The sequence below is a fragment of the Rhamphochromis longiceps genome, linkage group LG9, assembly GCF_057381845.1.
Source record: "Rhamphochromis longiceps isolate RC_006_pf linkage group LG9, R_longiceps_female_GT1.1, whole genome shotgun sequence".
Taxonomy (NCBI): Eukaryota; Metazoa; Chordata; class Actinopteri; order Cichliformes; family Cichlidae; genus Rhamphochromis; species Rhamphochromis longiceps.
The window spans coordinates 26,234,216-26,260,314 of NC_140565.1; the positions used below are offsets into that span (position 1 = coordinate 26,234,216).

A 26,099-nucleotide genomic window follows, 5' to 3' on the forward strand; every position below is an offset into this window, starting at 1 on the left:
TGGAAATCTTGTACCTGTAATGTGGCCTGTGTCAGTTCTTTCGTCTTTGCTCGTCTGAAAAACGTCCTTGGAGTATTTGTAGATTTATTATGCCTGCAACTGACAGGACCTCACCTACTGGTTACGGAGACACAGATTTGGTACTCAGTACAGCACTTTTATATCTCAGCCCTCCTGCCTTCCTTTCCTTTGAGTTAGACTCACTGAATAGTGAAGTTGGACCAAAGACAGCTAGATGTAATCTGCTGCAAACATGAATTTCCTACATCCCCACCTATTCCTTTTGCTCGTCCATCACCTGCTAAATTCAGCTCCCTCATTTTTGCCATTGTCTTTGTTTCTGTCTCTCCTGCCGAGACACAATTTGCATGATTAGTTACTTTGTTCAATTAATTGAGTCATTGGGGAGATAGGCGCCAGAGTTTCTTAATCCGTGAGAAGATGATCGGCAGCTCCTTCCGTGTCCTGCTCTCTCTTTTTTTTTTTTCTTTCTCGCCTCTGCCTTTAATTTTTATCTCATCAAATAGACAGTTGCCGTTGCAAGAAGAGGAAAGTGAAATAAAATAACTCACGAATGAGGGGGAAAAAAGGCCAGATGTGATGTAGAACCATCAGCCCTGGCATGCGGGGAATTTTATCATCAGTTTTTTTTGGGAAAGTCCACATTTCTCATTTCTTGTAGGTCCTTGCTGCTATGCGCGCATTGTATTCAGCCTGTGTTACACATCTGCGCTGTAACTCAAAGGGGACAGCAAAGGTTTTTTTTTGGTAATGAGAAGGAAAAAAGGCTTTTTTGTCCCTCAATGGCAGCAGGATGCTGGGTCAGAGAGAGCTCTACAATTTTAGCAAAACTGATTTGATCCTTGCAACAGAGCATAGTGACAAAGCACAATGATTTATATTTCGTGGCTTCTGCATAATCCTACAGATTTATGTTGTGGGCTTCGGTTTCTGTTTACTTCAACTTGGAGAAGTCACATTACTTCCATTAGTTTGCCATAGTCTTCATCTCTAAATGCTACACTGCCCAGAACACAGGGTAATCTCTTATTCACTATAATTTAATGCAAGTATTAGTTGTGCTGTTGTCACCAAATTGGCATCAGACATGAAGACTTTGAGCAAATTGCAGCCAGTTTTTACACCCATTAAATGTAGTTCTAAGACAATATTTGCAGAACTTGAACATTGTGTTTTTTAAAAAATCTTCAAAGACTGAACATTTGCATCAGACTCATATCTACTTTTTGGTGCTAATTGGGAAGTGATAGCATGCAGTGTGACTGAGATGGTAACTGAGCATGTAATCATTGTCATTGTGAGCCTGGCATTACCATTTAGCTCGAACATTAATCCCAAAATGCAACAGCACTGCTGTAATCTCTTAGTTTTCTTTCTTTGCTTTTGTTTGCAAAGCTCTTTTTTGGGCATTTTTAATAGAATGCTACTTTCATTTCCTCTGTTCTTCACTCTTCACACTTTGCTTGTACCAGCCATTGCTCAGGTAGAATTTAATGACAAATGAAGCCTTGGAGCATCGTTAATGCAGAAAGCCGACTTAATTTTGAATGCCTGATTTACAGCTGTAGTGACAGTATCTGAAGGTTCTTATGGGTAATGGCGCCAGTTGTTAGGACAAAAATACGGGCTCTTTATCAAGATGCTCTCTTGAAATTATATCTTGTCAAAAAAACAAAATAAGCAGCAGCTTTACTTGAACAGCTACTAAATAGGATGTTTGCGAATCTCTGAATCTCTGCCTGTTTATTTTCAGTCTTTGTATGGAAGAGTACACATGTAATGACTGCTTCATCAATTGTTGTTTTCTCAATTATAGCTTCTGTGCCGCACCACAGCAGGCGTCCAAACAGGTCATTTGCAGCTACGGAAACCGACAAAATCAGCTGTGTTTTGGTTGTTGGGTTTTCTCTTAGTGCTGAAAGGACATTTTGCCCAAGCACAAGGTAGTTTGACATGCAAATTACCACTTTGTTGCTGTGTTTGTGTGTGCGCGCTTTAAAAGGCATGACTCACTTCAAGTGTATTTTGGTCAAAGGAGCTTGTGCCATATTTCTGCTCTCATTAAGGCTGTAAGCTTAATGAGTAGCTGGAATGCAGGTTTATCTTAATTAGCACTGATCACACTGATGGATGTGACTAATCATATATGTAGACAATAGTAGTTACCCCCCATGTTTTAAAGAAAAACCTGTACCAAATGAGCTGTTGAAGGCTGGAGGGCTGAATCGTCACCATACCGATAGCACACAGAGACAGCTGATGGGAGCAGTACATCGCAAAAGGCAGTTTTCAGGAATCTGCCAATCTTCCAGCACTCTTCCCACAGTAATACAGAAAGGTTCTTTGGCTCACTAAGACAGACTCTTGTCTCTGCCTCTCCAAGACCTTGTGTTGACCCCTGCTACCCATGCCTGTTAGCTCTCCTCTTCCTGAAGCCTGAGGCTATTAGCTGGTTTTCTCCTCCCTAAGATCGAGAAAGGAGAAAAAACGGTACACTGTCTCATTTTTTACGACGCAACAGAAAGCTAGAGAGGCAGAGAGATTAAAGTCTGATTTGCTGGCTTCAACAGGACGAGCAGATTTTCGTCTGTTCCAGTAGTACATTCATATTCTTCTCCTTATGTTTTTTGGGTCTTGTCAGTTTTCGCAGGAGTGCTTTCTCATTCCCAGTCATTCCTGTACAATATGCTGCCATATGGCTTAGTTTATAGCTGTGATTTATTCAGCGTCTTGACTTCCATTGCTCTGCGCTTATTCATCCCTTGCTAATGAAAGAAGGGGAAGAAATAAGACTTGTGAAGCTTTCGTTGGCGGCACAGGTGTCAAATAGAAAGGGCCCCACAGGTGATGCTCAGCACTGAAATGTCTCATAATGAGCTTCCTCGCAGTGCGCAGAGACACAGGAAGAAATATGGGCTGTGAGAGAAAGTGACGGATGGCGAGGTGGGTTAGATATCATCTTGTGCGAGTTCGTGTGGAAGGAAAGGGAAGGTGATAGAGGGAGGGAAAGCGAGGGGGATGGGAACAGACGAACAGACACATTGAGTGATAGGGTGAGACCGAGGGCGGAACAGGAGGCATGAGCAAGAGTAGTCTGAGGGAGACAGAGATGTAAGGCAGCAAATGAGACCAATAAAACACATGGGCATGTTCCTTCAGGGAGTCACGGATCCTTGTTTTCTTGACAGAGGAACACAAGTCTGTCTTTGGCGATTACTTATGCTTCGTGCCTCTGTCTTTCCATTGCAGTTTACATCCAGAGCCCTGTTTTCCCCCCAATTCCTAGTCAGTAAAATTGTAGCATTAAATTGTTATTCATACCTGGGTTATGCTTGTTTTAGTATCTACAGACAGACAGGCACGCGCCGTCTCTTAGAGATAGAGAATTGGAGGCTAGCTTAAATATATCTACAATTAATTTCAGCACTGAAAGACTGAAATTGCATTATGTGTACATTTGCACAGCTGCAAGGTCAGACCCTTTTTTTTAAATTGTTGCCCAGGCTGAGCAGACCTTCTTTATAAGTCTTTCAGCATCACGGAGAGCTCCACCTCCAACCATGGATGACCAAGCTGCAGACTGAGCAAGTGAGCAACCCGAAACTAAGGAAAAGAGAAGAACAGAAAAAAAGCACTGAGCATCTCATTCATACTAAAATGACTTTTTAGTCCTACACAAACTCAAAGTGTTCTGCTAAAAGTGGATGATCTTGGCTCATAGATTGCAATCAGTTCCCTTCAAGTCCACTTCCCACATACAGAAGTGACGATGCAAACATGAAAATATGTCATTTTGCCTGCTTATAGGATCCCAACCGAAGCTTGAAACAGTGCTACAGCATTCTTACAAGATGCCAAAACAAATTCTGTCCTTAAAGCAAGACCACATTATTATATTTGAATAATCAAGATCTTTAATAAATTAGTGCAACTGGGCAACTGTGGCTAACAAGCAAGTTGTCAAACAAACGGAACGTCAAAGGTTTGTCATGTCTCAGATTTCCAGATCACTACAGAAATGTGCACACTAAGCTTAATTTTTCAATAAAAATGTCTGGCATTTTTTCCATGTCTTCCTCCCCTCACCCTAACTGGTCACAGTGTCTGCCCCTCCCTGAGCCTGGTTCTGCTGGAGGTTTCTTCCTGTTAAAAGGGAGCTTTTCCTTCCTACTGTTATCAAAGTGCTTGCTCATAGAAGTTCATAATATTGTTGGGATTTTCTCTGTCCTTCAGTGCACAGATTTGTTATACAATTTATAATTCAGCCTCTAAATTATTGCATTATTTATCAGTTTACACATAAAGAATTTCTCTTTACTTACCTAGTACTGATACTGCAAATAAAAACCCCAAAGTGGAAACTCATTGCAATAAACCCAAATACCATTGTTATCACAGACATCCATGTGAGAAAACCTGTGATCACTGAAATGCATTTGAGTGCACCAGTAATTTTTTTTTATTTGCCCCACTGCATAACCGCAGTTATAAAATGAGCTGTGAATTGTCCACGAATGAAGGAATTGGCAGAGAAATTGAAGAATTGTTTTAATTCGTAAAGATTAAATTACAAAAAACACATGATGATTAAACAAAATAACTAAAAGTCAATTAAAACACAGCTGCAGCAGTACAAGGGCCTACAAATAACCTTTGAACTACTAATCAGGCGTCATCCTAGAATCTAGATGTGAAACACAGACAGGCAAGAGGAAACTTGGCACAAGGGTTATCAGTGAGAATCAGAGTTACTGTGACAGTTTGAAAAGCAGAAAGGACATTGCATAACATCAACCATACTGGACAGCATCCAAGAAAAAAAATCCCTGGCTTGTTCTTTGGCACAAAACTATAAGATTAAACTTCAATTAAAGATTAAAGCCTGATAAATATTCAGAATCTCTGCTTTAGTCAGATCGGACTAAGATGAATTTCTGAGTCTCAGATGAGGTAGAACATGTTTGACGTAAATCTGGCCAAGGACTACTGCAGTGAATTCATAACCCTGATAGGCACAGAGGTGGGAGTGTGACCATACGGAGAACCATAAGGACAGAAGGTGCTTCTGAGATGGCATTTCCACATTGCACCATGAATGCCTGTGGATGTACCAAAGGTCTGGCTAACAAAATGACTTGGCAGAAGACGAATGCTCTAGCATAATAACCATCCAAAAACACAATGCCAAAACTACACCAGAGTTCACAATGAAGAAAAAAAGTGCGAAAAAAAGGGGGAAAAAAGAAATATGACCTACCAAGAATGTTGCTTTACTTGAACCCAATGAAACACATTTAAGGTATTTATAGTAGAAAAATACAACCTTCCAGCAAAAAGGAGCTGAAATTGTCTGAAATGTACAAGGTTGAGTTTATTGTCAAAAAACAAATGTGAACATTTCAAGTATTTGAAAAAATTAAACATATAAATGCTGGCAGAAGAAGGTGTATGGATCTTTGTTGAACTGCAGTGTTTAACACTGATATAATAATTCTGAGCCATTAACTGTTAACTCTACATATGAACAAATGCTTCAGTATTATTCAGTAAGTCAATAACATATCCCTAAGATGAAGAACAGATGGGATGTATGAAGATTTAGTTGGTTGCTATTTTCTTGAAAGAAGGTCCTGAACTTGATGAGATCCTAAAGAACATGGTTCTCTCACCGATACAGGTAGGTTTAATACTGGGAGAGTCATTGTCAGAATAACCGATTGTTGTGTTAATGAAACACCTGAATAGATGTACAAGTGTTTATATCTATTCCCAAACACGTCTTCAAATGCCATGTTTTGGTTCCACAAACAGTTCATATTAAAAAGATGTTAAATTCACTAAAAAATGTATTACATTCCAAAAGGTTGATTATAACAATGGTATTTATCCATGAAAAGAGCCTTAAAATGTTGAATCAAAGAGTGTGCAGTTTTTGTGTTAGTTAACAGTTGAGGTTTGAAAATGTGGTTTTGATTGCTCCACTGGACTCTGCTTGAACCACACATGTACTGACAGCTTCAGTCGAAATAGGCTAAGGCTCTTTTAGCCTCCAGCAGTGGCGATACCTGTCAGGGACTGAACAGCATGGATTTGACTGTACTGCATATAAACCATGCTGAATCAAAAATAATGGCTCACAAAAACAGAGCTGTCAGAGATTTTTTTTTTTATCACTTCAGGTTTTAGATGCCAATTATATTTAGTTGGGCTGTTGTGGGCTAATTAAAGGTTTGGACCTGATCTCTTTGTAAGTCAACCTTTCAGGTTGATGAGCAAAAGTGTAATTATCTCCAAAGGTTACCATCATGGTCAATCCTTGCATACTCTGTCAAGTATGCACACTCACACACACACTCACACTCATTTGGTCATGCAGCTTTCTGTAAAAAGTCTGTGTTTTAGCATGTCTAAGTAGGCAGCATACAAACAGACCAGGCTTTAATCCTATTTCTCATGAGAGCAGCCTCTGGGAGAAGGAGGCAAGAGTTTGCCAGCAGCTTATTTTCACCCCAGTGCAATTCCACTCCTGGGGATTGGGGTGCTTCCACTTGTTTGGTGTTGGGACGAAGGGGGGCAGAGCAGATGCATAAATTATTTAGGCAAATGTGTGTTGCTGGAGGGGACAAAGTGATAGTGAGAACACGGCCGCATGCAAAAAACAACAATTTGTCAGAAAGTGCCTTTAAAGTGATCTATGTACCTACAAGGCACTTAGCCAAGGCTCTTCACAATGGGGTGTGGGTTTATCCTCTCAAGGGCGTTTGCTGATTGGTGCATTGTTCTCAGTCGTAAACTTGTTGTGTCCTGCCAGTTAGGAAATGGCCTTTCTAATGCGTTGCTACTGCTGAGCATGCTGATGCTCATGAACAGTTGTGTGATATCAAGGACAATATTAAAAAAAGCACTTGATGGGATTTTTTGTTCCGCCTTCGGTTAGACTATGGAAATTTTTTTCACTTTTCGCCTCAAGTGATCTATTTGCTTCACCCTCCTTTATGGTTTTTTATTCATTTTTAGAAGAATAATAACCTCAGAGTGGGATGAGATTCTGGAAAGCTACTTTTTATACTAGACCTCACATGAAAGTGTTACGTTAAGGTGTTGTAGCCTCCCTCACCTCAGAAATATCACCTCATATCTGCATCCATAAAGTTCCTGGACTGTTTTCCTCATTTTTCCGGTGTTTTACTTTGACCAACTGGCTCGTCTCCCAGAAGCCACTCAGACTTCACAAAATATGAGGACCTTGCAGCACCCTTGGCAATGCACAGATAGTGATATGGAAATGTCTGCATCACTGACTGGCTGGATCACAAAACCTCTACGCCTGATAGTAAAAAGAATTTTTTACGGAAAGCACGAACAGCCGGCTATAAATCAAAGCCCTCCTAACTTTCTGCTTTTGTTTTAGTTCTTCTTTTAATGTTTACTTATTTTTATTGTTTGTATGTTTTCAAGGATTTTCTTGTGCCTTGCAACGACAATTTTGTTTTGTAATCTTTCCAGTGCACGGCAGCAAGGTCTCCAGTCTTGCCTTTAGAAAATTGGCTCTCGCAGTGCACCTCGAATTTAGTGAGTCTACTCGACGGTACTGCAGCTTTTTTTAAATGTCGCATGAAAAGTTCAGTTTTGCAGCGGAAACAGCACAAAGCTTCCAAAGAGCTTAAATTGATTTTTTAAATCTCTGTATTATGAAGTACTTTTATGCTCCCTTGTGCTCAGCCATGGCTTTGAACTGTGTGCCACCATCACAAGCCGTTGCTCGATGTGAGGATGTTTGAAGAAAGGAAGTTATTTCACTTTCATGGGCACAGTTTTTGGCTTTTAAATTAGGTTACACCGACACTGAATGAGTTTCTGTGATATCCCGTATACTGCATGATAATATTCAGAAGCGAATATTGATTTATTCATACAGAGAGTAAGATAACTTCCTTTTCAACAGTTATGAGCAGATAGCAAAACAGTATCTGACACAGTATAATTAAGTTGCCAGCAAGTATAAGCACAAAATTAAAGGTTTTCATAGAAGATAGTATCCCACCGAATACAGATACAGACATAATGGAGTAGTTGCTTTCTTAGGAGAGAAAGAAATCACACTTCTACCATTTGTGCTGTAATCTGGCCTTATGTCCTCTATGTTTTCATAGCTGGGCTTGCCACATAGAGACAGACTACAATTAAGTCTGGTCCACACCTGAGGGGAAGCAATACACAGCATTTCACTGACTTTGTGTTGTATGAAGGTGCCTGTTCATCTTTTCTGTCTGCAAGCAACAAACTGAAAAGTGCCTGAGATTTGCAGTGTAGTGGAATGCACTACCAAGAGGGTAAACAATCCAGAACTAAGTTTTTATGAACTGCTGAAACCACACAAACTTTTCTGGAGATTGGCGTATGGGGGGAAAATGTGGACTCCTGTCAGTCAGTATTCTTACTTGTGCTGCAAGCTATTGTCAAGTCAAATACACCAATGCAAGTTTTAAGCTATTATATTGTTGTAAGTTAGGCTAAAGCATCTTATCTGTATTATATTGTGATTTTGATAAAGTCAGAAAGCTGTGAGCCACGCAGTTATTTTTTGCTGTTGCTTTAGCTATAGCACAAAGCACAAAGCTCACTTTAGCACATAGCTAACTAGACATGTAGTGCTAAAGTAATCCCCTGATAGAATAAAACCTAATGTTTGTAGGTATTTTTTGTGCAGCTGTATTTCAGTTCGCATTGTTTTCAAAGTATGACATGTTACAACAGACCAGAGTGAACACAATAGCAAAAATGAAATCATGAGATTCTTTTGAGGTTTACAGGACATGTGCTCGCTAACCATGTGGCGTTAACTTGTTTGCCATTTTGGACGCGTGACAATCATGTTGGCAATTTCGGCCTAGACACTGGTTCATTACACTATGTCAACCATTAATTAAATGTTTGTTCCCCCACCGGTTGGTGAGTAGTTGCTGGAGGTTAATGGCAGTTGCTGGGAAATCAGTTGCAAAAGCACCATTCATACAGGCCATAGAGAGAAGTCAGCCACCACCTAGCAACCATCAGTCACTAGGAGAAAAATGTGCATATTTGCTAACTAGTTGGCAAAAACATCCTTGGATTTGCTTTAACTTTCAAAGTTTTATTGCGAGTCGGTTAGTAGTGATTGAGTATTTGCAGTGTGTGCACAATGTCATGCAAGAAATGTGTATAGTTAAGTTCTGTACAATCGGTCGAGACCCCAAATAACAGAGCTTTAAAACATTTTTATTTGATGTTGTTAATTAATTTGTTTGGTCGTGTTTCATTTAAGCTCAGTGTGAGAGTCTCTGCTGCTGTTTTGTTGTGTGTCCTCTGCTGCAGAGGAAGAGGACGAGGCAGCCCACACACAGCGTGTTCTGACCTAAAATTCCTGCAAAGAAAATTTGGACCACACATCGCCAGACAAAGAAACAGATGGATAGTTTTTTTTGTTTTTTTTTTAAGAAAAATACTTAAAACTAAAATAAAAATACTTAAATTACACAGTTACAATAGGTGTTCTGTATGTTATTTTAATCCACAGTAAAAACACCCCTTTATGACTGATGACTGAAGACTTTCGCTTTGTCTTTTTACAGACATAAACATGGCCGGGGAGCCCAAGCCATACAGGCCCAAAGCAGGCTCCAAACGGCCGCTCTCAGCTGTCTACAGGTAAGATTTGCCCTTCTTCCAGCATGTTCCTCCTCTGGAAAAGTTTCTTATCATTAATATTAATCATCTTTCACATCCTGCTGCTCCAGCTGATGTAAATGTGCAGTAATATTAAAAATATGAGGATCCCTATTATGTTCGCTTTTTTCCCCCTCGTTCTAATTGAGTTTTAAAACGTCGACTGAAGTTTTTTCAGCACAAGTCTGTAAATCTCGAAGGAGAAACTGTTGTGTAAGCTTCATTAAGCATGACCCTGATTCTCTGCCCCGCACACATCTCCTGGTCACAAACAGATCAAAGCTGCGCTTGTTTACTGCAGACTAATGTGATAGAGGTTTAGGCATGTTTTTTCTGGGAAAGTGTCACTGGGACGCTTTCATTGGCAAAGCTTATACCTTACACTTTTGTGAATTGTTGGTTAGTTTGTTCTTTTTTTTACAGTATTATTACACTAATTTTATTAGTCTTTGCATTGTTTTATCATAGAACCTCATTTGCAATTTATATCTGCAGTAGAAATGAGTCGGGTGTAATATGGTAATTATGGAGCAGGATCCGGAGAAGCAAAAACCAACACTACACTGTTCTAAATCGAAATAGTAATGCATTAATCATTAATACATTAAAATTCCTGCGAGAATAGCAGCATTTCAAAACAACTCCTTTTCATCGCTGCTTCTCTTTATTTTATTGCTCTCCCTGAATTCTAAATCAGTTGTCATCCTGAGCGTGCCACATCGATTTTCAGCTCTAGGGTCTTAAAAACTTTTTTTCTTTTTGACTCTGACTGTATTGGCTCTCTCAAACTTTTTGTTGATCTTTTCTCGATCTGTGGTCTTTGCATGTCAGCGTAGCTTAGGCTTACTGCTTAACCTGTGATGGGCTGTAGGCGTCAACTAGAGCATGTCCGTTTGAGTCGGAACAGTTTGTGTTTTATCTGCTTATTTTTGACAGGCTTGAAATGGCTCCTCTTATCATAATCCATCGCATTCTCTCTTTCTCTGTCTTTCTCTGTGCCTTCCTCCCCTTCTGTCTTTCTAATAGTGGTTATGAATTTGATTACGAGTACTACAGGGATGATTTCTACAGCAGGTAGGTACCATTCTTTTTTCTTTTTTTTTTTTACCAATATGTGATCAGATGTAACATTTCAGAACATTATACATCACATTATAATTTCTATAGACTCAGTTTAATTGTAACATCTGTCAAGCTTTGCATTCTCACATTAATGTGACATTAGAATGTCACATTAGCTGTGACATTCTCACTATTTTGATGTTGGTCTTTAGCTGTGCATGTTGGCTACACCACGAAAACTGCATTGCTCTGTTACATTGTAGAGGTATTTACAATTTCAGTTTGAAATGCATTCATTGGTCACCTTTAGGTACACCTGTTTAACTACTTATTAAAGCAACTTTCTGACCTGGGTTCAAGCTATGCTTTTCTTTCACCCTAAATACTGTATTATCAAATAAAGGCTAAAACTTCCAAAAATAAATCTTAAAAAAATTGTGTGGTTGTTGGTGCCAGATGGGCTGGTGCATGTAATCCCTGTAGAAATGCTGATCTCCTGGGATTTTCCCAAACAACCGACCCTCGGGTTTACGGAGAAGGGCCAGAAAAAGAGAAAATATCCAGTGAACAGAAATTCTCTGAAAATGCTTTGTTGTAAAAAGCAACAAAGCTTCAGGCTCACTGGAAGGCAACGTTAACTCAAATAAACCCTATTTACAACCAAGATATGCAGAAGAGCATCTCTGAATGTACAGCACATTGAACCTAGATGCAGGTGCACTACAGCAGCAGAAGACCACACTGGGTGCCACTCCTAAGATCAGGAAACTGAGGATATGGTTCTAACACACCCACAAAAACTGGGTTGTAGAAGATTGGAAAGTTGTTGCCTGGTCTGATGTCTTGATTTCTGCTGCAACATTTGAATAGTAGGGTTAGAATCTGGCATGAACAATGTTCAACCCATGAGTCCATCCTGCCTTTCTCGTCATACTTTAGGCCTGAGCATCACTTAAATGCCACAGCCTACTTGAGTATTGTTTATGACCATATAAATGTGTAGAATTCAAAGCTTTGCAGAGCTGTTTTTCTGTGATAATAATTACTATTCACATCTCTTCTGCGTCTTAGCAAATGGGTAGTAAAACAGACTTTGAGACACTTGTCCTGCCTATTAAATTCTATTCACGTTCCCAGACAGGTACACTGAAATAGTCGAGTTGTCGTGCAGACTGAACAGATCAACATGCTGATGAAGAAACACTTGTTTTGTCTCACATTTATCCACCAATGATCAGAGTGCTTATCTGCAGAGACAGTTTCTATTTTCTAAATGTCAAACTTCACATTGAGAGCTGTGACAATCTGGTGTCACCAGGAACAGTCAAAGCTGGCACTTTTATTTGACATTAAGCACCCTCTCAATTTCATCCTCTTATATATGTGAAGGGATTATTTCCATGCATGCAACACACCCTTTAGTGGAACAGAAATGGGGATCTCAGGAAAATTGAACTGGAACATCTGTCTTTTGTTTTACCTGTGCTGTTTGAGAGAAGGAAGTCGAGTGATCCATAGCAAATCTGCCTTCTGATTCAATACTGGAAATAGCGAGAGGGCTGTGGAAAGAAGCAGTGGTGAAATAAATCAAATAACCCTTTAGATGAACATTTGCTGACTGCTATAGGGCCTATGGAAAATGCGTAAGAAGTCAAGTGTAATATTATAGGTTTTTCTTCTCTTGAGGCTTTTTGACTACCACGGCAGAGTGGCCCCCCCACCCAGAGCTGTGATCCCGCTGAAACGCTCCAGGGTGCTCGCTCCCTCCTCCCGCCGTGGGAAGACCTCCTTCCCCATCAAAACATCCTCCTCTTCCTCGTCTTCATCCTCCAGACCTCCCACATCATCCTCCGCCGGAGTGAAATGTACGTAACAAAGGTGCTCTATTGCTCGTCTTGTGTTTACACTGGACCTGTCAGATTTTACTTTATTTTTTATTTTTTTATTTTTTTTACAGAGCACAGCCTAATTACGCTAATGGTATTCTGTCCCTTCTGAATCTGACGGCTTAATGCACATCTCAAAACCATGGCTCAGAGAATAAAGAGCAGTGGCATAATTCAGCTGTGCTCCTTGCGAAGCGCCTCTATAAACAGCTATTTAATTTCACTCTAGCAGCTCAGAGCGAGCCACGCTGCAATGTAGAGCAAAACGCAAATATAATCCCAGCTTTCCAAGCAGTACCCATTCAGCAAACAGTGCTATTCCTGTCACCCAGCATCCATCTGGATCCCGTTTGGTGCTCTGATTAACTGGTGATGCACTATAACGTCCTAAATGTAATTAAAGTGAGATTGGGGCCATCTCTGTGGAGCTGTGGTCAGCTGTGTTTCTCTAAACGTTTGTCTCTATCCGCAGCCTGTGTAATTGGTTACAGTGTTTGTTTCATTGTTGCCTGTCTAGCCAGTGTTATCAGCGAGAGCAGCTTGGTAAGGCCTGTCAGGAGGACCCAGCTGCAGTTGGTATTACAGAGAAGAGCAAAAAAAGAGCATCTCCCATCCTCTTTTTGGACAGAGTCAATGAATTCTCTTCTCTGTCTAAGCAGTGGTGCTGTATGTTTGGGAGACTAATTTGCCCCTGCCAGGACCATGAAAAATCACTGTTTGTATTGATTGTGGCCCAGATAGATTGGACAGAAAAATAAGGTTAGGCTGTCCTGGCAAAATGGTGGGCTAGTGTGGGCAGCTTGAACCACTTGGGCTACTTTACTCGGGGTGGGTTGGGGTGGGAGACAGTCATCAGATGACTGGATTATGAGGATACATGTGTTTTAGGGAGGTCTTTTCACACTTTTGGGTTAACTAATTCCATAACAGAAACCGCAATCTCAAGTGAAAAGTTAAGCTTTAAAATATTTTGTATTTCCTACTTTAATAACTATTTAATTATTGGTATTTTTCTAGTATTTATTCAAAAAAATAATCCATTTAATTTTTTTGTTATTTTTCGTATTGAAAATGGCATTGATTATTTTTCTGGGTAGTGGTATTGAGTTTAAAATTATGTATAATAATAATCCTAGTTTGTGCAAATAAATCAAAATGAAATTTGTAAATCCTGATAATAAAAAACATGTAGCAGCCTGGTAGCTTTTAAAATAGTAACTGAAAAAAAATAGTAAGCTTCAAATTTCAATCACGTATACCAAAGATCAAGAGAGTGGTGAATACCGTGATTTCGACTTTTCTACTTTTTGGATTTGAAGCTGGGGAAGCTCAAATCAAGCCCTTTATTTGTATACAGCCATGTTCACCACTGTCACAAGGTTTAGCAAAACAGTGTTGGACTGTTGGATGAGTGAAAATGACCACAAAAGGCACGGCGCTGCCCTGAAAACCTTGCGATTGCTTTTGTGATTGACAGATTTCCACTGTTGCCCGTAGTTTGCACAGAAGACGCCAACTTCTCTACAAACACTAGCTAATTACCCTGTTAGCAAAGTGAAATTTAAAATGGAAAGTGTTCAACTTCACAGTAAAAGTTGTGCCTTTCGTTTGCAACCAACACCTTTCAAACTACAGATAACCATGAGAATCTGCTAGTGACCAAAACAATCTTGCAATTTTACCTATTGACAGTCAGCAACCTTCAGAAACTACTCACCTGGTCTATAGACCTGTATGACTGAGGCATAAGAGGATAAGGCATGAGGTGAGAGGAATATTAAAGTGTCTGGATTTAAATTCTGTGTATATGCTCTTCAATTTTACAGTTAAAGGATGTAAAGAATCACTTATAGGTGTCTCACAGTAGGCTGTGTTGCTGGCAGAAGTACGACCCAAACTCGACGGGGTATACTAAAAGCTGGTTTTATTAAACTAAAACAAAGTACGAAATACAAGAATACCAAAACTAGGAAAATCAAACATTTGTTTCAGTGAGGGACACAACCACAAGAGACGACACAACAAAGAACAAAAGGATACTCCGACAATGTATACGCACCAGGTAATTAGAGAGATGGGAAACACCGGGGAACACAGATGAATGGAATCAGACTAATGAGACGAGGGGAAGCAAAACTTAACACAAGAGACAAGAGATGAAGGACTATCAAAATAAAACAGGAAGTAACAAACACTCAGACCAGGACTGAGACATGGGAACTTGACAGTGACAGGAGATAAACATGGAGACATTAAACACTGACTGAGGAGATAGAAAGGAAACACAAATGGTGCGACTAAAAATAAATATTTGGTCGCACAGGTGCGACCAACTGTTCCGGTAACAAAAAAAAATCTCTGTAACTCTCCGTGTGGTCAACAACAGACACACATTATGCCCCTATCGTGGACTAAACCAATCAGAGTTAGTCAGGGGCGGGACCTCTCTGATTGGCCGTGGTCCAGTTGAAAGTGCAGGTGGAAGAGAGAGGTGATAAGCTTGAATAAAGCGATATCAATTCATTAACGGATTCCACACAAAGACCTAAACACGGAGCGGACCCAACACATCAGAATCAGCTTCGTCTTTCTCGGCTTTCTCACCCGACGGCCTGAACACGGACACGCTGTCGGAGCTTAGCGATTCTTCGGGTCCGCGCTGTGTTTACGTCTTTCTGCGCTGATTCTGAGCTGCAGGTTTTGCCTCTCTCCAACCAAAATTCACCGAGCCAGCAGCAAAAGAAGCAGCAAACTGCGCTTCACATTTGATCAATGTCGTCATGAATTCCCTCTGACTTTTGCTGTTTTGCTTCCACCACGATAAAAATCACACTTCCTGCACAGCTCTCTCTCTCTCTGTACTTCAGGAACAGTTTCCCGTCTCAAATCTGTTTTCTGCATTATTCATTCGCTTATTACCCACCAGTCTAGCGTTGTTTACAGCGCTTTTTCTTTTTTCACTTAAATGACCTCGGACAAGAAAGCCTAATTTCTGCTGTTCAATACTGAAGAAATTTAAATTTCTTAAAATTATGCAAAATTGCAGAATATTTTTAAGGTTATCTGCTATAAAAAGCCAGACCAGGAAAATCTCCTTCATGTTTTCCTGTTTTATTCTCAGTTACTTTCACACAAAGGCATCTGCTGTGATTTTCACAATTCTGATGAAGTCTCATGTGTATCAGTACTGATAAATGATCAGAATTATAATATTTCTGACTGTCTGAGGCTAAATTGAATCAAATCAGGACTTTGAGAACCGGAATTGAATGGATTATAGAAATCAGTGATGATACTCAGCCCTAGTGAGCATCCTAGGCCTGAGAGAAGTGGATGTACTGTAGCTGTGGGTAATAAGAAAAGATGAAAAGAACTATTGATAACTTTTTTGTTAAGTTAAGGCCTGATCTGTCTGAAATTCATAGCCAGTGCTCTGACACGGTGCCATCAATATTTGAATGCTGAAAAAGCACAGTGTATCCAGAAAACACATTATATGCTGCAGTAAATGCACTGCCCAAGTGTCCCCTCTCCCCACGGCCTTTCAGCAGCAGACAGCAGCAAACAGGTCGTCAGAGGAGGCCAAGATGATGATTAAGTTTTTAACATTTTCTACAATATTGACAAAGCACTTTAAGCACAAGTTTGTTAGTTAATAATTTAGAAATTAATATTGTCTGTATGGACTTCCCCCCCCAAAGAAAGTGCACATGTAAAACTGCGGTGTTAAGCGATGCGGTTGAAAAATTTGAGTGCGCCTAACTTTTGTGCCGGTACGCCTAAATTTTTAAAGTTAGGCGTACCGGTGCGCCCATGTCAAAAAGTTAGTCTAGAGCCCTGTAAAGCCACTCTTTCTTTCACTGAATCCAGCTCCTCCAATGGGAATAATTTCAGGTTTTCCTACCCTTTTATAAGAACACACTAAAAATCTTTGGGTTTCAGACTGTCGTTCTGCCTGAGCAAGACATTTCAGAATGTCACCGCGGTTTCTAGTATCAGGGTTTTTAATTAATTCTTCTTTGTGTTCTATTTTGCATGTAAAACTAAGGTTAAAAAAACAGCTAGTCTAAGAGTGACAGTGGGAACTTACACTGCCGAGCACAGCCAAAATTGTGACACTTTCAAACTGAACACTTTGGGTGAGGATTTAACTGGATACCATCCTAAATAATTAAACAAACCAAGCACCAAGTCCATGTGGGAATGTACATTAGTGAGTCAAAGGAGCTTGCAAAGAAAAGCGTCTGGACTTCTTTAAGTTACTTGAAGACGTTTCATCTCTAGTGAAACACTACACTAGTGAGCTTACTTCAGTTTTACTGAATACTTACAAATATGTGGTTAAAAAGAGGTACATGTGTTCCAGAAAAATCACTGTTTTCCAGTATTAAAACTAACGGATTATGTCCTAAAACCCAGTAAATGACATCAGCATCACCAACCCTAAAACTCTTTGTCCAGTTTAATCTTCATAGACCAGTGATTCAAGAGAGTCTCACTATCCCCAAGATAAAACGTCTGCCGTTCATCATGAGGTCCTAAAATTAGACCCATTACTCATTCCCTAAATCTTTCCTGATGCTTATTAAATAACAATGGCTTTTTTCCCCAGCCTTTTCCTTTAACTCCAGCTATCTAAAGATGCTGCGCTGATGATACAATGTTGGATTAGGACGGGCATGTTTTCTCTCTGCAGCTTATGCACCTGATAGCACAAAAGGAAAAAAGGCCTGGAGGCCGCGATGAATTAGAAACTGTTCCACATTTTCTTATCATCAAAGGACGACGAGAAAGCTGCCCAGAGTGAGCTCAGATAACGTTGGAATAGGGAAGTGGGTGGTATATGTGTGTCTAGTCATCGATGTTGGTTTGCACAAATGGAAGGAGGTAAAGCCGAGAAGGAGATAGAGATACCTCAGTTTGTGCCCTGTAGAGATATGATTGCGTATCTACTGTTCCCCCTTTTTTTTACATTCAGAAAGATCAATTTTCTGCTCTTTCACAGATTTTAGGTTGCTTTACAAAACAAGATGAGAATAGGTGTTGGGATTTCCTGACACATTACTTATTTAATGCTTCCAATGTGTCACCATGGGCTCTCACTCTTTTTCATGGACACATTAATCATACCGCGTCGATTCAAAGAAAGCACACAATGACAAATATTGTGTAGTGTGAATTGGATCCTACTGGAGGGAGAGTTGTAGTGTTTGTTTTTCAGCACGAATTCTGGTGACAGATTAAAAAGTCTTTTTTGGGGGGAATCTAGTTTACCACGAGGTAAAATGTCAGGATTTTGTATTTTTTGTTATTATCACGCACTGACATCTTCTCTAAGTGTAGGTGTTTATGTTTTATGCATTAGTTCAGATCGTTCAAAGTAGCTGGTAGACTGGATGGGCTTTGCGTTGTGATGGCATGTGGGCGTAAATGTACATCACAGGAGCCAACTTAAAGAGCCACATGCAGACAATGATAACCAGACAAGCTACTTTTTGATTTAGCGTGCCTCTCCTGTCTCTGGTTTTTCCAGCTGAAGCTTTACAGGAATTCGTGGGTGTGTTTACAGAGCGCTCATCCGTCCTCTTTCCAGCCCTGACAGAATCTGATAGGTGTCAAAAAGAATTTTATGTTTTCTTCTCAACTTCTGGTGTCTGTTTTTTCCCCCCCTCCTCTCAAAAGATGACACATTTCAGCTTCAGAGGGGTAAGGAATGAGATTATCTTATTACTGTTTGGTCTAAATTCTTTAATCTGCTCAGTTCAAGCTGCTGAGGAGTACACCCTCATTTCAGCAGCCGTGAGACGGACCAGATTGAATTGGTTATGACGTTGAGTTTTTATTTATTTATTTTTATTCGGCAGTTGTTATTTCCATATGACATATCAAGGTTGAGACTCAAACTTTGACATGATAGAGTTACACTTCATTTACTCCAACGTCAGCTGTGTATTGTGGAGAGAACACTTAGACCCCGGGCGAAGCAGGTAGGGGAGAGCAATTATTTATAAGGCAGTAAACAGAAGCTGTGGGAGGGAAAATTGTGCCGCCTGTTTCTCATGCGGCTCTATAAGTGAAGCAACGATCACGCAACTGTGAGTGTGTGAAATGCAAAAGTGGCTTTGAAACACACTGATATCGTTTGAAGGCTTTTTTGTTTGTTTACCTTACGAGCAGAAGTATTCATTTTAGCCTACTTAATCATTCAAAAGTAATAATAATAATAATGGATACTTTATTGATCCCCATGGGGAAATTACTTGTTTTTCTCTGCATTTGACCCATTCACTCAGTGAAGCAGTGGGCAGCCCACTAAGCAGGCGCCCGGGGAGCAGTGTGTAGGGACAGTACCTTGCTCAGGGGTACCTCAGGGTAGCCGTTAAGTGGATTCGAACCGCCGACCTTCCGATCATGGGGCGACCACTTTACCTACTGAGCTATCCCTGCCCCAAAGTACCGTTTCGTGTTATGACACAGGCCTCTGACTGTTTATGAAATAATGTGAAGTTGTGCGCATGCATAAACTAAACTTGTATGGATTCAACTGTGAATAAGTTGCAGTTTTACTAATGAATCTGTAGTAAGATAAAATACATGAATGCAATTATTCTAGTGTTCCAACTTTGGGATCATTTACACAACTCTAAGCTACATTTTTACTGGGAAGGTAAAATCTTTTTCTTTTCATCTATTCTCTATTCCTCTGTTGGAAGCTGTTAATGCTTAATGTGAATGAGGTACAAAGTCTCAGTTGATTGGGTTGAGTTAGATTTGTTGAATTTATAAGAACTGTCGATTTTCAGTACTTTCCTGGAAAGAGAGACAGAGAATTTAATTAAATGTGTTTAATATTCTTGACACGCTTAGCTGCTAATGGATGTCTAAGAGTTGTTGTAGAAACAGTGCGATGCGTCTCAGCTCGTGGCCTTCATCGGGGTCGTTGATGGCTCCTTTTTTGTCTCCGAATTTTTCTCACTCTTTGAAAAGCAATTAGTCTATCTGTTATAGACATGCAGTCAGCTCCTTAAATGTTTGGGCAATTACTTGATTTTTGTGATTTCACGTCTGTTACACCACCAGAGTGGATTGAAACTCAAAGAGTCAAGAAATGCAAACTTTTAGCTTCAATTCAAAGGGTTTAATAAAAGTATTACATTACCTTTTTTCTCAGGCTCAAAAGTAATTTGACAGTAGACTGACAAACGGTTTTATTGCCAGGTGAGGTCTGTTCCCTTGTCGTTCAGCAATAAAAATAGGCTGATAAACAACCTAGAGTTTATTCAAAGTGTTGAATTTGCTTTTGGTAGCTGTTCACTGGAGCTCTCAATATGAGGTACAAAGGGTTGTCAGTCAAAGTGAAGGAGGCCATCATCAGACTAACAAACACAAACCAATCACAGTGACAGCAAAAACGTTAGCAGTGGCCAAAAGCACTAGCCAGCTCATCAACACCAAAGCTCCTCAAGTACAAGAATGGAAATGTGTCTTTGATTGCCATGAGGGGTCCAATCCTTGTGTGAGAAAATTACTTCGCTTGATCCTCAGTAATTATTTTCCTTAAGAGTTTATGGTATCAATATGTCTAGGGATGGCTATTGATAAGATTTTCACGATTCCGATTCCGATTCCATTTTCGATTCTGTTTAAAGATTAGATTCTTTATCGATTCTTTTTTTTTTTTTAAAAAAAGGAGAACACTAAGTTCGATTAGCTTAGAACTTTGTTTTATATCTTCTCTTTGAACAAGATAGAAATATAGGAGTAACATGGCCTTACAAACCCAACAGTGAGATCTTAAGAGATCCACAGCTTCTTCAATGGGGTGTCACAGGGTCCACAGGAAAAAAAATTGTAAATGTAAAACAATAAAATAAATATTCTTCTGTAGCAATAACAAAGTATAACATAAATTATTCTGTAACAATTACACAAGAATATCCAGTAATGTCCCTGCCTACAATTAAACACATTCACTTACCGAAAATCGGGGGCATCTGCTGTGGCAAATGGGTTCAAGCCTTTTACCACAAACTTAGTCACTGCTCGTGACATTCGTCTATCCTGGCCTGAAAGGAGACGCTACCGGTAGACTGCAGCGAGAACTGCCAGCATCTGAGCCAGCCAGACTCTGTCTGTCTCTCTCATCATAATCACCTAAATGCACAGTAATGGCAGGTTTTGTAATAAGGCAGATCGTACATAATAACATAATATGCACTGTTAGTTGATTATTTACCTGCCGCATTAACGGGAGAGGACGTGCAAACGTTACCGCTGCTGCTGGGTTGAGATTCACGAGTCCGGAGCGGAATTAAAAACACGACATTCATTTAAGGTCATCGCGTGTTTTGTGAGCAAATGCTTTTGCATATTCGTAGTGTTTCCTCCCTTAAATGAAATATCTACTTTGCAAGTATTGCAACAAGAACCGGATTTGGGGATTGGGGAGATGTGGATAAAACACAGAGAGGAACATGGGAACAGGTGAGGGAGATAAAACACAGAGACATGACTAAGAGAAACAGAGAGACACAAAGAGAAAGAGGGACACAGAGGGAGTGAGACGTGGAGCGACACAGGGGGGTACAGACAAAAAACTGAGGACAAGATAGAGAAGGAAAAGCTGAAGGAAACTCATCAACTTAAAATAAACCTTAATCACCAGGGATAAACAACATAATCAGAAACACATAAGCACAAGAAAACTAAACCAGGAAACATAACCCACTATTCATGATCAAAATAATAATAAACAAACAGGAATCACAAGCCCAGAACATAAAACACTGGGTCAAAGACCAAATACCGTGACTACCACAGTTAAAAGACATGCTAATTGGATGGATGGATGGATGGATGGATGGATGGATGGACAGATGGATCTATTTCTTTGTGACAAGACTTCTAGTTGTCATGGCTGCAAAACAGCCTGGTTGGTACTGGTAGTGTCCATCTTTCATTTACAGTCTATGCTAACAGCATAGATACAAATACAGCCCATTTGGCTGCTTCATGCTGTGAACACTTAAGCCATTTCAAACAGCAGGAAATGATGAATTTTCAATATCACTAACCAAATGTACAATATGCACTCAGAGAAGCAGGTACAGCCCTAAGGTGCACGCCATCTCCATGCTCAATAACATGATCTAATATCTACTGAGCAATCACACACAGTTTGTTCAGATATTGGCACTGCTGAGTAAAACTCGAGCAGCGCTGCACAGCATGGTGGGCGTAAGCCGTGCACTAATCTTCAAATTGAAAGCAGCAGGTCCATAGTCTTAGCAGGGTAGCTTTCAGTTGGCCAGATTGAGATGTTCTTCCCTGAGGAAAGTGTGAGTCAGATGATGTTATGACATCCAAAACTCGAGACTAAGAGTATTAATATGATGGAGGCAGGCAATCTGTGTATCATTACAATGAGTATGCAAATTAAATCATTTTTGTATTTCTGTGCCTCAGTAGTGAAAACGGACCAACTTCAGACCATTAAACGAGAGCTCACTCAGATCAAGATGAAGATTGACTCTTTGCTGGGACGCCTGGAGAAGATTGAGAAGCAGCAGAGAGCTGAAACCGGTGAGAAGCAGACGGCAGAATCTGAGCTAGACGGGAACAAAAGGGAAAAGGGACACCACCCACTAAGGGAGGGAAATTAAGAGCATAGACTGGTCATAAGTCTTAGTGACATTGTGGGAGATAAGAGCAGCGGAGCTCTCTGTCATAACCGCAGACAGGTGTCAACACCATGCTGACTCAGTTTATATGAGAGGTCTTCACCAGTGCCCTTCACTACAGGACAGCCTCAGAGTGCAGCCCAGTGTGAAGGTCATTTAAATTACATGCCATAAAGTGCATGTTGCACATTTGTCACCATGTGTGGCTTGTTTTCAACTTCTCTCTTATACTTCCACGGCACTTGAAGACCGAGTAAATCAACCCAGCTCCCGGCTGTGTTCTAGGCAAACTGCTGTGGAGCTTGTTAGCAGTGAGAATGAAAAATTAATGCGGATAAATGAAAAACCGGAGGCAATTTACTACAAAATGTACCCATCTTTTTTGCTATAAAATAGCCTTAATTTTTTATTACAGATCATCTTTTGTCTGTCTCACTTGTTCTGTTTTTGAATAGAAGTTCAGACTGCCTCAATTAAGGTTTTAAAAGATTTTATAATGAATTCAAAAAGCAACAGGTAGCCAGTCTTAAAAAGGATATCAAGAAGTCACGGCTCGCCAAGTTCTTTTTCTTAAGGTGACAAAAAACTGGCTGCAGTCAGAGACAACACACGGATGTTGATTTCTCTGTGCTCTCCAGGAATAAAGTTCTGCAGTTAACATCAAGATTAAAAGTCATAAAGCATAATAAACTGTGACATGAGGAGAATATTGGGGCTGTGGTCTTAAAACATTTGTGTAAAACGTTTTAAACTAGGCTGCACAGACATTTTGACTATTCAGTATAAAGCAGCGTACATAAATAAAGCTACTTCGGATTGATCCCTTATTCATAAAGGGCCGCTTACTCACAGCGGACAGCTCTGCATGTTGGATCTGGCAAACTCTTTGCACTGGATGTGCTTCCCGACTTAATCCTGATCTGTGTCTCCTCCCAGGATCAAACCAGGGATCTCTGATTTGTTCAGGAAAAGTGTTAACCACTACACTGAAGAGCCATTATAATTTTTTAACATAAAAATAAATCAAAATAAGATATAAAATGTGTTTTCACAGATACATCTTGAAAAAAAAAATACAATTTGTGTAATAAATAATCCTAATGTTAAGTGGCCTGGATAATTTAATGCAGACATGTGACACTGTAACCTAAATATGCACATATAGCGGAGCTTTAAATGAACTGGCTTCATAAATAAAGAAAAGATGAAAATGGAGGCAAATAGTAGGAAGCCTAAGCTATATGCAAATCCAGGGGTTGACACATCTGTTGGTAGCTAGCTAGCAAAAGTGGATTTTGTATATTTGAGCTTGTTTTAAATAACGCAAACTATACAAAATTTAAATCTAAATCCTTTTCCATCTAAATGCAAATCAGGTGTGCTGTCTCAGTGCAGTTACATCCCTTAAATTTAATATGATCTCTTTAAGAAGCTATTTATGGAGTACCAACACCTTGTCTGAACCCTTGCACAATAAAAAACATGTTACCAGCAGTGCCTTTCAGCATGTAGAGTACTAAACAGATTAATTGTAACATCACCCAGTTTAAGGGGAATCCCACAGTTGTTCTAAATTAACAGTTTCTGTAATTACCAAAACTCTTTTTTTTGTGTCTCTGTAATCATTAATCCACGTGTATATGCGAGATCTTTACTCAAAATGATATTTTTAATGTTAAAATTATATTATTATTTTTAGATTCATTAATTTTTCCAATATAGTAAAAAAAAAATAGTAAAGCACTTGTAAAGCTTTTGTTTGTTTTTTTAAGTTTTGAAATGATTTACATTCCTGAGCAGATATAATTTGAGTGGTTTAACGTTACTCTTGATTCATTTCTGACTTCTCAGAGAAGTCCAGTGTTCAAATAGAAATGTGAATTCAATTTGCTGTTAAAAATGATAAAAGTGATATAATTTTTTAACAGTTTTTGAAAAATTTGTTGTCAAAACGTACGTGCATTCCTGCTTTTTTATTAATGTAACAGGAGGTCTTGTAAATTTGCTAAGAACTGTACACACGTGTGTTAATTGGGGGAAAAAAGTGAAACATGTCACGCTTGTAAAAGAATAAACACAGTAAAATGCTAGAATTTTGATCCTAATTTGATGCTTTGCTACTTCAAATAAAAAAAGTAGTGTTAGTCACCCGGTTGCTTGCTGAGGACAAACTACTTCACTCCAGTTGAGTGTAAGGAGAACCATGGCCTGTTTCTGCACAACTGGGAAAACAGCAAAAAAGCAGCCTACTACTATTATTATCAAAGAAAAATACAGGCCCTGCTTACACTCTCACTTCATTCACTGTGGCCTCCTTTCTCTCTCTCAGAGGCTCAGAGAAAATATGAGGACAACTGTGACTCCCTGCATGAGGAGTCTGTGTCAGAGACGGCAGAAAACTCTGGAGAGGAGGCCGGCGAGGGGGCGCTGGACGTAGAGGCGGGAGAGATGACCGATGGAGGCGAGGATGACTATGACGAGGAGGGTAGCCACCATCTGGTAAGAGAAACGGTTGACAGGCCTGACAGGGGGGAAGAAACCAAGGCACTTTGGGAGATCTCAAGTGGGCAGACAGTCTTCGCGTTCTGAAAGTTAATTTTCCAGAATTATTCATGGCCACAGATCTAAGAGAGCGGTTGCTTCACATGAGTGAATGGTGAGGGCGTCCGGACTGACAGTTTCTCCCTGTCGACCCTGGCTGAAACAGTGGAAGTAAGCCTCTTCTCAGGCCCACACACAGGCACAGGCTCACACACATACACATGCTTGCAGGCTATAATTAAAGCAGTGGGTTCAATACACATAGGAGAGCTTTTAAGACAGACTTGACATGAAGTGATGTGGGTCCAACCGTGAAGTGAAGGTTCAGTTCGGAGGTTTTCTTTCACAAGGTCAGTAGAAGCAGCCAACAAAAGATGATCCCTCAAAGAGATTCAATTATTAGGATTATTTAAAAATAATAATAATTTAGTGGAAAATGTCAAATTCTCAGCTGGGTTCATATAAAAACATGAATTTATTTGACTAAAGAGAACTTATTACTTTTATCAGTTTTGTATAATTATATATTACACTATGTGTTATACTATATAGATGTATATAGATTTCTGCTTGTTAACACAGTAAAACAGCCAATAATCAGTGCATTTAGGCATGTAGAAATAGTCAAGACCACCTGCTGAAGTAAAGACCGAAAGTCAAAATTGGGAAAGAAAGGTGATTAGAGGTGGGCAGATCAGTTCAAATACCAATAGTACTGACACCAGCATTGGTATCAGTAATGGATCAATCCTTTGTTTCTATCCTCGTAGTTCAGTATGTAGCCCATTTAAACAACAGAAGCTGTCCCAAAGTCCATTAGAGACATTTTAGGTCTCAAAAAATCATTTCAAAATAGGTGAAAAGCTGAAAAGTGTGTTTTGTTGTCTATATTCTCTAATGTACAGTGTACATTGTTGCATTAATCATTGTAGAAAGCAAAAATCACAGTGATTTGGAGGTCATTCAAATGTGTGATTTTCAGACTGATGACGATTAATCTCAGAAGTCATCGCACACTGTTCTCCTCTACATAAACTGCCTTTATAAGTTTAAAGTGTCAATATCGATGTTGGTATCAGCAGTTCACTAAAAGTGATGTTAGTGAGTCTGAATGTGATATGGTTGTTGTTGCCAGACTTTTGAGTATTGTACACTGTTTATCTACTGGGATTTTCCCACACAACCATCACTAGGGTTTACAGAG

General features: G+C 39.7%; 1 protein-coding gene across 1 annotated transcript in view; it reads left to right on the forward strand.

The window, feature by feature from the left end:
* ralylb (RALY RNA binding protein like b) overlaps positions 1–26,099 on the forward strand; it is a 155,088-nt gene that overhangs the window by 120,258 nt on the left and 8,731 nt on the right. The window contains exons 3-7 of the mRNA XM_085419049.1: positions 9,633–9,708; positions 10,753–10,800; positions 12,475–12,653; positions 22,140–22,256; positions 24,684–24,853. Coding sequence (XP_085275175.1) covers positions 9,633–9,708; positions 10,753–10,800; positions 12,475–12,653; positions 22,140–22,256; positions 24,684–24,853 — 590 coding nt within the window. The remainder of the gene's footprint in view (positions 1–9,632; positions 9,709–10,752; positions 10,801–12,474; positions 12,654–22,139; positions 22,257–24,683; positions 24,854–26,099) is intronic.